Source organism: Mytilus edulis, chromosome 5 (assembly GCF_963676685.1).
Source record: "Mytilus edulis chromosome 5, xbMytEdul2.2, whole genome shotgun sequence".
Taxonomy (NCBI): domain Eukaryota; kingdom Metazoa; phylum Mollusca; class Bivalvia; order Mytilida; family Mytilidae; genus Mytilus; species Mytilus edulis.
Window position 1 is genome coordinate 74,003,972 of NC_092348.1, and position 12,214 is coordinate 74,016,185.

Consider the following 12,214-nt stretch of genomic DNA (forward strand, 5'->3'; position numbering starts at 1 on the left):
AAGTTTCATTAGACTAATTTGGAACAATTAAGCGCATGGATGAACTATGGTGATGTGACGTTATTTGCGTTATTTGAAAATCTAATAAGATCACTATAATGTTTCACCCGATATAGTTGGAAAAAGAGAAAAATAATTTTACAAAGGAAATTTTCTCTCTGCATTTGTCAGCACAACTAGACTGTGATTGGTCATAATGAATTTATAACAATCTAGTTACTAATGAAATAAGAGAAATTTAACCATTTGACAACTATTACGGCTAATTAATCGAAAAAAATGCAGAAGTCTTTTGCATCAGACTAGTTTGAGGTGTTTTCTCTCCCTTTAATATACAAAGAAATGAATATACAGACTATAAAATAAATCATACTCAAAATTCGATTAATATTCTTTTTTCTGATCGAATCGCTGTTTAAAAGGCGTTTATGCAAACTGTTTGTTCTTCATGTATGTTTTGTACAATATGCACTTTTCTTTATTAAACGGAGATAGTGTTGTTTTCAATATGTCTGTTTGTAAGTGTTGCAACGGAACGCGGTCACGTGAATACGGTCTTGTAAGGCTGGGATTATCTTATATCATCAGCTATGTTTTGCAATTTATGTATGTAAACAAAAACAAAATATTACGAAAGCCTACATTGTTTTAACATTTAAAAAGGGTAAAGGTATTTTTTGTTTCAAGAGAGAGATTGCACTTCCGGTCACCTGATTAGTTTTGGAGATTAGCACCTGTATCTTGACTTCCGTGACTTCGATGTGTATCACATTATGTACAAAGAAGAAAGAATTTGTTAAGATTTTATCAACAAGAAAATTATTAAAGTAAAACCTATATGACCCGTAGTGTTGACACTTTCTTAAATACCTGTAAAATATCTATGTTTTGACACCTGAGATAAGTTAGATTTATGGTTTCTTTCATTACGCATTTAAATAACCACAGAACTGTGGTATCTGTAAAACACATTTCCGTAACACGGAATATAGTCTTTTTGTATAGCAAGCAATATATCTATCTCCTGCTGAAATCATGGTTGTACATTTCCTTCAAAACCAGGTCCATGCAAACACATAATAATATAGGAATATACTGTTTAAGATCTAAAAGTACAACAGAAACCATAATGTATACATCAAGTTCTCTTTTAAAAGGTAAAATATTTTTTTGTTTATGTAAAAATAAACAACTCCGATCTTAATTGACTAAAGTTGATAGATTTTCTGCCGAATGTCGGTGTATCTCAGAGTCTGTCCTCATTCCAGATTCCTCCAGATCTTTGGATTTTAGTACCATTTTGATATTTTAGCATATGTTTTAATGTCCGTTTTCTGAAAGGTTCTTGCTGGCGACTCAACAATTTACCAAACCACCACCAAGGCGATTTATGTTACTGCCTCCTGACAAAAAGCAAAAATTCAAATATGAGTCTACGTTCATTTGATTTACAAACTGTCTGAGCAATACAAACATTTAAAACATATAGACTGAAAAGGCACTACAAGGACAACCAAACCCAAACGTCGCGAACAAACATGCATACAACACCAATATGAAAAACATTTGAAATTGAGTTCCAACAACTAACAAAACGCAACACATATAAAACTAAAGACGGGACACCACGGACGGACGTCAAAAATAACAGAAGTGCTATGGAATAGTTAGCAGTTCAACACTTACTCTAATTAAAACAAGTCTCAATGATATTACAAATATCTTAAATTATATACATCTTCCATATTCGCATAACATGTCGAATTGTTTATTTGCTACCTCATATTATTAAAATTATAGTAACATTTCAAAGCAAATTGTGTTGTATTTGAAATGCACGAGTTCATAAAATTTAAATTAAAAAATAGATTTCTTTTCGACACAACTTTCTACAAACAAAATATGCGTTATATATTAAAGTTGCGTGTAGATTTCAATTTGACACCTACATCGTGAGCTGCCAAACACTGATTGACCGAAGATCTTATGAAAGGCACAAGGTCATGTCATCACTAAAACATCTGTATTATTCAGAAATTAGATTAGATTAACTTATAAAGTACCAGGTACAACATTCTGACATAACTAAGAGTCTTTTATATTGGAGGTAATTTTCAACATTATTAAAGTCAGTGTTGACTTGTAATGACGATTGATTGATTTGTTTTAATTGTAATTTGAAAGTTGGTATTTATGAATATTATATATAAATTTGTACTAGTATTTCATATGGTCAAACGGAGAAGAACGATAGCCGTATGGAATGGTGAAGGTATGATAAGGGAGAAGAACAATAGCCGTATGGAATGGTGAAGGTATGATAAGGGAGACGAAAAAAAGCCGTATGGAATGGTGAAGGTATGATAAGGGAGAAGAACAATAGCCGTATGGAATGGTGAAGGTATGATAAGGGAGAAGAACAAAAGCCGTATGGAATGGTGAAGGTATGATAAGGGAGAAGAACAAAAGCCGTATGGAATGGTGAATGTATAAGGGAGAAGAACAATAGCCGTATGGAATGGTGCATGAAGGTATGGTAAGGGAGAAGAACAATAGCCGTATGGAATGGTGAAGGTATGATAAGGGAGAAGAACAATAGCCGTATGGAATGGTGAAGGTATGATAAGGGAGAAGAACAAAAGCCGTATGGAATGGTGAAGGTATGATAAGGCAAGTTTTTGAGACCTTTGAATTAAAAAATGAAAGACAAATAAATCTAACGAATTTAAGACCGCAAATGGCCAATAGACAGCAATGATGCTTGTCGAATTCTGATAGGAAAAATTGTAGTTGCATAAACTGAAATGATAACCAGACAGTTTTCTTTTTGGGTTCTTATTGAGACAAGAATGGCACATAGAACTTTTTAAGAAAGTTAAGTTTGGCATGGTCATTTATTGTTTATGAATTAATCAGCAAATTCTTTTGAAATTTTTGCAAGTTCGTAATGTCTTTTTGTTCAAATAAGAAGAGGGGGTTTGGGCTTTCTGGAATGCTGTTTTTTTTTGTTGCAAAATTTATTTCATGTGTATCTTCCATCTTGATTAGTTTACTTTCTGTCATTCTTAGTTGTTTCTGTTTATGAAAGTTTGCTTAGTTTCGTATTTGCAATATGAAAAAAAAAGAAGACATGGTATGCTTGCAGATGAGACAACCATCCAGCAGTGGCCGAATGGATGACAAGCTAGTAACACTAGTTAACATCATAGCCTTCAACAATGAGCATAATGAGTTATAAACGGTCCCATATGACAAATGCAAAACAATTTAAACGAGAAAACTAACGGTCTGTATGATTAATGTACAAACTGAGGAATAAACGGGATACAAATATGTATTATATACAGTAAAAACGACAACTATTGAATTATACTAGGCTCCCGACTTGATACGTGACGTTCGTTTTACCTAGAACATCACTGAACCGACGTTTTATTTACGAAAATAAGCCTAAAATGAATGAAAATTATCACTGTTACCATGCATTCGAGACACTCTCGTCGTCGGTTTGTTGATTCATCAAGAGCAACACTAAATGTGCAATAAGAATCTGCATTCCCTTCCACAGCACAAAAAACATCCTCAGGATTTATTTAGATTTTTATGAAATATGTGATCGACGATTGTGCATTTTTGGCTCATGTTGTTTGTAGGGACTATGATTTTTTTTTATATTTTACGCCATTACTTATTATCTCCTTATTTTATAACAAAGCATTGTTGGTCGTTTTGATATCGGACTGCTAAAACATGGTATATATTTGTAATATAAACTCAACTTTAACAACAATCTTTGGTTCAAATTATAAATTCGTAGTTATCAATCTTAAGTCAACGAATAGACTTTTACACGGTTCAATGGATATCTCAATCAATCAATACAGGACCGATAACTGTGTAAAGAGGGTGAAATAGGTTATGATGTGTATAATGCAAAAGAGATACACAGTTTAAGCGGTTGAGATATTTTGAATGCGGCGTTTTAAAAATGTATAATTATATGCTTTGTATGATTCATTATTATCTAAACCATTTGTATTCGTCTGTATGTTATCAATTCATTCAAATCTAGAAGTTTAAAATTCTTGCATTTGTTTATTATATACTGTGCATTAGATATTTTTATTATTCAAACACGATTTTACTCATGGCTGTTTATTTTTTAACAAGGGATGGTAGTTTGTACAACATATTAAGATTATCCTTTTTACGAAGCATCATACCAACTTATCAGTGAGACCACTCGTATTTTGAAAGTTGATAAGTCTATTTTACTAAACTGGCCTTTTTCGTGTTGTCAATTTCTACAATTTAAGACTTTTTTCTTTTTCTTGCACCAGCCTGACTATTTTCTAATTGAGATGTCTTTTACATATTCACTCATATTTTTTAGACTCTCCTGCAGGTAACAGGTTTATTCTATCTGCTCATATAATAGTTGAAATCATTCTCACAATCATTACAAAGTTTGTCTCGCCTATAATGTCAGCTCTGTAAATATACAATCTTCAGCTCGGTAGTCCAGTGTTATAAAGACTGTTATCAACACGAGGCAAGATTTGTGAAAATATTTTGCGTTTGCTTTCAAATTGGTTCTTTCAATGCCGTTTCAAGAAGAATAATTAAGCACATTTAATGGGGAAGAATAAAGATTGATATTGGCGCACAATGACAATGCTTGTTCTATAGAAAAAAAATCTTTTAGGAATAAAGTATAAAACAACCACATGTCACATTTTCATATATCACATTTATTGCTATTTATTATCAACAGTACTGAACTTCAAACACATTAAATTAATTACACATATATATTTCAAAAGCACCATTTGAAAACAATTGTTTTTCATCACAAATATAAGTTAAAGTGTATTATACCATTAATCTATGGGATAATATGCAGCATTTCAGGACTCGTGTAGTCACTGAAAGCTTGCCTACAAGTCTTTACTAACATATCAAATACATAATGTCAAAATCGAACGCTGCCTTGTATCAGTGAGTCGAATAGATCAGTTTTAAGAAAGTTTATCTACCGTCAATAAGACAACTTTGGAATTTAGGTGTATTTTCCTCTAACCAATGCTTTGACCATGCCATATATAGGATAATCTAACATGGTTGCTCGAACTGTTTGTTTCGACTTATTGTCACTTGTTCAATCCCAGATGAAACCAGCACCCAAGAATGAAATAACGATAGTCTTGGACCGTGACCGATCTATGTATACGGTTGTCGTATGTGGAGACCTAAATGTTAAGATGTTGGAAGTCTCAAACATGTCCCGATTTAGATAGATAAGGATGGTAGCGGTACATGTGACTTGAATGGAGACTAGATGGCGGTGACGACTGTAAAGAGTTTCTGATTATATTGCTTCTTAGTATTGCTTCATGTTCACTGGTCATTTGTTGGCCATTTATTAAGACACTGTTATAACTGGGTATCATTCGAGAGTCCAATGTATGGAGAGGTAAACCTGGTAGCATGGCATTTGATGTTGGCATCATTCCAAATGGGAACATACCATCTGAAACAGAAAGAGATTCATGAGTCACTATATGCATTAAAGTTTCTATGGAGGTATTTTTGAGTAATGAATTGTTTGCATATCATTACAATATTCAACAAAACAGGCTTTATTTATAATTCAAGTTTTATTAGATTGTTTGATTGATTGATTGATTGCTGACTGCTTAACGTCCAGTGGTTTATTGGACTGAAATAAATATATTGAACGCATATAAATTAACAACATCGTATGTCCATTTGAAGTTAGAAAGATTTAGATAACTTACCTCTTGATAAAAATGTGTCTCTATATTTCAAACTGTCTTCGTCAATTGGAAAAGGAAAAGGTACTCTCGGAAACCCATGCTTGTTCAACAAATTTTCCATTGTTTCCCTGAAAAAATAATATTATATATTAGAGACTATATTCACAACAAAATACGACATAGTGATCATAGTAATGAGTTGTTGGGTTGCTGTACGCGTCTCATTGACGCATACCATATGTATCAATGTATTTACAATATAACTTAAAAAAAACAGAGCACAGCAACAAAACACAAAACTAGGCCAAAAATATACTTGAACTATGAAGAAATAAATAAAGATAGTTGTTAAAACATATAGTTGGTTATTCCTTATTAACATTGACTAACGGCAAACATATTATTTTTTACCAACTAATTTTGTGCGTTTCCCGGATTATCATACTAGAAAATTAATGTATTCTTTTGTTTTGTGTTATTTACCTTTCAATATCGCTGAGTCGACTTGAATCTCTAAATCCTTTGGCAAATGGATTACTCTCAATCTTAAGCTTAGTTATCTGAAAGAAAGAAATTAATCGTGAGTAACTTTGTTGTGCTATCGTTTGCAAAAAGGATAGAAAATGATTTCGACCACACAAAATTTTGACATCAATATGGCGTACGTGGTTATCACAGAGCCGCAACAAATTACTACTAGACTGGGTGTCGAATATGTTTTACTGACCCTGAAAAAAACAGGCCACTATCGTCTTTCAGGCTTACAGTGATTAAGTTATAATAAGATTCTTATCACCGAATCAAAGCAACAAAAACGTTTTAACAAAATGAAGGGATATATTTACTTCCTATAGTTTGGCAGTTAGCAGACGTATGAAACATAAGATGACGTCAGGTTTCGGATGTCTCGTCATTTCTTTAACTCTCACGTGTTTTTTGTTGTAATTGCGTGATTAAGTGATTTTATTGGTATTATTTACTGTCAGAAATTCACCTCTGTACCATTGTGGTTGATTTACTTGGCAGTAAACAGATACTGTATATCACCAAAATTAAGACCCAGGCAGCGGAAGAGATAAAGAACAACAAAATCACAATGTTCAATAAACTGTTTTCAAAACTCTTTACAATGGAAAACGAATTAATTAAGAAATAAGATAACTTTCATGTGAAAGTGCAAGATCATTTTGTAAGCATGACATGTTTACGAATTGTCACAATCTGCATATGAAAAATAGTGCTAAAGTATTTTCTACTTACAAGTTGATTTTGATAGGCTGTCACTCCAATGAACACAGTTTCAGGAAAAACAAACGTCCTATACTCTTCATTTTCAAGGTCATTTACAGAACTTTTGTCGTCTGGTTCACGTTTTACTATATGAAGGCGAGGTTGGTATTTGTGCATTGAATTCAAGATGATCTGAAAAACAGAAAGTTAGAATTTTATGGATATTGTTAAACAAAAAGTATTGCAATTTTATTTGAAACTTTATATTACTCCCAGATACAAGTCAACAAGCTTGCTCTCGTATAATTATATTACATTATCACTCTAAGTAAATAAAAAAAAACCCACGTAATTACCTGTCCATTTTTATCCATCAAATTGTTTGTGAGCTTTAGTTTCTCAAAAGATATTGTTTGTTTCTGCAACTGTTGACCTGAAAAGGGTCCATCTGGATGGGAACAAAGCCTTGTTGGTAATGGTGGGTCAGCTTTTCCCGCCACTAACCAAGATGATCTGTGGTAAGCATATCTGTACCTTTTGTTATCTATTGGTACTATATCTAACAATATGACGTAGCTTGCATCTGCTTCTAAACCAGAGAATGATGCTCTTACTGTTGGAAACATACGTCTAAAATAAAAAGCAACGTATAATTTATATGGTTTAATCAAAATCAATTGCAATAATAAATCAGAACAATGGTGAATTAAATTCAGAAACAAACTGTTCATCACATTGAAAATTAAAATCTAGAAATAAGCAAGAATCTGGTATCAATATGTTTATTTTGTTCTGGAATTTCAGTTAAAATTCCCTGACATTTGCAGGCGTGTTGCGGCGAACTGGTGTTTATTTGTTGAGAGACATTAATGAGCATGTAAAAATTAAAATCCTCTATTAGAACCATATTAGATTATAATCATAAACACCAAAGTGTCACTTATTCCGTGCCTTTTCCAGTTCTAATGATTTTTCATCACGCTTGGAATAATAAAATATGACCTTATGTGGGCAAGAGTCAACAACGGCTCTGTTGCTTTCAACCTTATCAATAGAACAGTAACATATATCTTATTGCTGTTTTGCGTGCTTCACCTCGTTTCTATTTTGTGGTAATTCGTAAATTATGGGTTTTAGTTATTTGCCGTCGTTTTCAGTAGTAAAGGGACTCAGATTAACCTTGTTTCACGTTTCAGTGTTTTTAGATATAGAAACAGATTACACGCTACACTTACAATATAAATTTTAAGTTTATACCACAAGTAATAGTTTTTGTTTCGTAAAACCGTATCGAATGTCACAGAATAGGGTCAGTTTACCATTTTTCATTCAGTGGTGAAATATTGAACTTTAAGATAATAAGTTTAACTTTTCCTCATTTTGGACAGGTGGTAGGGATAGTCAAATATACACCAATTTAGTTGAAATTATATCACTTATTTTAATCTATTCTTTCTAATATAGTGATAAGTACTTTAATTTTTGATTAATTTATTATTTGACTAATTTGTCATAAGTATTTCAATACTGTAATTTTCTAAGTACATTACTTTGTGACTAATTTGCTCTGTCATGTTGAATAAAAATGTATCATTTTTAAACCCATGTCCAGTGTTAACATTTAAAGTACAAAAAAATGTGGGCATAAACACACAAAATATCGTTGAATAAATTTTGGAATTGTTTATAGCTGTGGAGAAATTCTGAATGCACATAGAATAAAACTCCCTTGAAAAATACCAACACGAACAATATAAAAGTTACTTTCCTGAGTCATATTGACAATTGCATAATTTAACCTATTTGGTCAAAATTTTATTCTATGTTAATTTCATGTCAATTGCTGTTAAGCCTTTTTGTGAATAATGAATATACAAATCGTTGTCTCTCTACTCATTGAGAAAATATGTACCCGTTAAGTTTTGTTGCCCATTAACTTGATCCCCATACAATAGATTATCCCTCAGGGAAATGAGTAGGCACCAAGTGATGAAGCTGAAGTCTATCGGACGAAAGGTAAGGGGAGGGAACCTCTCAGCCCATTAACACATTTAATCATCGTTTAATTCTCTTCTTTAATCAAGTTTCAATGTAAGTTGCGGGCTATTAAGAAATCGGAAAGTAAACAAGGCGTCTGGTAGACCATAAATGTAATTTTTATCATGTTAAGGATTAAATAAGGAAATGGCTAATAATTTGACATAAATCATTAATAGTAGATGTTTCTCACGGTCAAGACGGTTCCATCTCAAACAGATTTAGCAACATCAAAGTTGGCATACCTTTCAGAAATACCTAAACTTCTAAAGGTAGAGCTAATTGAATAGGTATTGGTTTGAACGGTGATGACTAATTTTAATTCAAAGTGTTAACGGGTTCTAATCTTTTTAAGGTTTTGTTCTAGTGGTTGATATTCATCAGTTTAATCAGAAATTCTACAGAAAATCATCTAGCCTGAACAAGTGTTGAAGTGACACATTAAAAAGATAATATCCGCAATTAATTGATCTCCGAATTCCGTTATTTAGCTTGTTTATATAAAAATATAATTTCTGTCAAAAAAAAACCAGCTTTACAAAAACCAATATTTTTTTATTAAAAAATAAATGTTTCGTCACTTTTAAATACTAATTTAACGTCTTCGAACGTCGAAACAAATATGTTGAAATAAATAATAAGAAAGATAAAATCTTTGAAGAATAAAAAATGTACCGATATCAGAAGTGCGAAATCTTGCCAATCGTTAAATACGTAAAAATCATCAACACCCTATTGTAAAATTTATTGTGAAGTTTGGCATGAAATAAAAGAATTAAGTAATTGTGAAGATTTTTCCGACAAAATCATTGTTTCTTAAAGAGGGTCAAATTTTAGAGATGATAGCTTAACAATCATGTGGTGAAATAAAATGATATAAACTTAGTAGGTCTTAATTAATGATCTATTAGCGTTGATAGCTGTAGTCAGCAATGAATTGTTTAAAATGTTCAATTGTGAACAGAAAAGATATAAATTTATTGAACCTGGTGTGGTGCTTTTTAGAAGAATGGAATATGTTGATTTTATCCTCAATATTTTAATAAGTATTTGCCAAGTTTTTATTTTTGCCATACGAAATATAGATTATCTTGTGCGTTTTATTTTGGTTACCAAATTTCTTTTTAATTTTTGATACAATTTTTTCTTCAAAAAATTACTTAATTATATTTTATTTGTTAAAGGTTAAACTAAAATTTTAACGAAACTGAAATACATTATTTTAAAGTTTATTATGTATTATGATATATATAATTTTTATATTTTGTATTTCTTTAACTTGCAATGTTAAGCATCATCTAAATTCAGAAAATATCAAGGCAATCTTATAATTAACACTTTCATTATTAATTCAAAAGGGACAAATTTCCAAGGAAAATTTATTCAGTGTTACCAAAGAGTTTTCTTGTTTCACTCTTTATTTTTTTCTACGTTTGAGGTCTTTAAATTCTTTTACCCATCATCTTCCATTTTTTTTTTACAAAATTATTGTAAAAGAGTTACACTTTCGTGGTTATAATTTTATAAATAAAATTTTACCTTCCAGTTTTGGTGATGATCATTTCTGTTCCAATGTCGTTGAATTTATCCCAGAGATCTTTGGTTTCCAGACGACATTTTACATTTGGCAGACTACCGGTGTAGGGTTCTGGTGACAACGGTGGAGTGGTACTTGCGCGTGCTTTATAGTCTGAACTAGAATCGTCTGATATTATACTCTCTGAAAAACAAATATTAAATAGTTCTATTATTTTGTTCTTTTCTTTTCTTCGTAAATTTCTGATATTATTGTCAAAAATTATAAAACTTCTTTTTAGATGTACATACGGACTTTATTCATTTCTATTTTGTAATTCAAAAATTAATTAATTTATTTGTAAAACACTTTTGCTGAAAATTATTACAACGATTCAAAAGAATTTTGACGGGCAATTAATTTGGTTTTTATTCAATTGGCATTATATTATCAGTGGACTTGGATGAACATTAGAATAATTCTATAGTCATACATTTTTATTAAATATGTAAAGAAAATGACGATATAAAATTAAGAAATACATAAATAAATAAAGCATACATATTCTGGATAATATACAAATCTTCAACGGTGCTTAATCTCAAAATCATACAAAATACATTCTCAACATAAACGAAAGAAAGCTTGTAAGATTCACATTAAAGTAAATACAGTGTACAAATACTTCTAAAAATCAAACAATTAGTTAAAGACAAAAGGACTAAAATATATAAGTGCAAGAAAATATAAAGGAAAATATTAACTTACTTGGTGGACTATCTGCAAGAGGCGGTGTGGCGGGAAGCTCATGATCTCTAGTTGTATGTACTTCAACAATTTCACTGTTTTTAACACTTCTTTGACCAAGAATGGAATCTATAGAGAATGCATTTGCTTTTGGAGACAAATATTGTTTCTGAAGCTCTGTTCTGCAAATGTCAGTTTGGGTCTCATCTCGAATTCTTGGCGATAAATCCATTTCTATTATTTTTTTTATAAACTAACAACAAACTTGCTTAATAAGCCGTGAATGTTCAAATACACAATTCTGTAAATTTGTTTATCCAGTTTAATGTTTCAACTTCAACAATGTCAACAAATTATGCTAAAATGAAACCATCAAACTTAATTTATCCAAAATTCATAGAAGGAATAGAGTAGTAGTTGTTAGACGCAATTTGATTGGTCGCTTTCGATGTTGAATAGAATCGTTGAGATTGTTCCACCTTAAGGCGGAGATGAAATCAATAGCCACGTGTATAACTTGCTAATTTAATTGGTTCTGTTTCTTACGAACAAATTTAGGCACATTTCATGAATAAGAAATGTCACACACGAACTAAAATTCGTTTCATCTTTGGTGGCCGAAAAGTTGCAAATTCGCTCATTGGACATTTTCCCGTATAAACAATACTTATGCTATTTTGACACACAACTTTGCCATTCCATTTATTTACTGATAGCATATGAAATATATTGTTATTTATGAATAGAGTTTCAAGTTTCTTAATGACTCACATATTAAAACGATTGTATAATTGTTCTGCAGATAAATGCATGCTGTCATGCATATTTAGCAATAAAAAGAATGTTTAATAAAGCATATTGATAACTCCATCATGATCAGAGAAAGGAGGGTACAAGGCCTCTGTTT

General features: G+C 31.4%; 1 protein-coding gene across 1 annotated transcript; it reads right to left on the bottom strand.

Annotated features, from left to right (window-relative positions):
• Positions 1 to 4,730: 4,730 nt before the first annotated feature.
• LOC139524450 (T-box transcription factor TBX20-like) lies at positions 4,731 to 11,707 on the bottom strand. The gene is made up of 7 exons (XM_071319234.1): positions 11,329 to 11,707; positions 10,584 to 10,764; positions 7,364 to 7,637; positions 7,038 to 7,199; positions 6,261 to 6,337; positions 5,799 to 5,905; positions 4,731 to 5,530 (listed from the first exon to the last, which is right to left on the bottom strand). The coding sequence occupies exons 1-7, from the start codon at positions 11,537 to 11,539 to the stop codon at positions 5,274 to 5,276; spliced, it is 1,269 nt and encodes a 422-aa protein (XP_071175335.1). The 5' UTR covers positions 11,540 to 11,707; the 3' UTR covers positions 4,731 to 5,273.
• Positions 11,708 to 12,214: the final 507 nt, after the last annotated feature.

Coding starts and splice junctions, on each gene's coding strand:
- LOC139524450 (XM_071319234.1), bottom strand. CDS start 11,539: ATGGATTTATCGCCAAGAATTCGAGATGAGACCCAAACTGACATTTGC. Junction 10,765..11,328: donor TCTTGCAGATAGTCCACCAA/GTAAGTTAATAT, acceptor TTTGTTTTTCAG/AGAGTATAATATCAGACGAT. Junction 5,531..5,798: donor AGACACATTTTTATCAAGAG/GTAAGTTATCTA, acceptor TTTCTGTTTCAG/ATGGTATGTTCCCATTTGGA.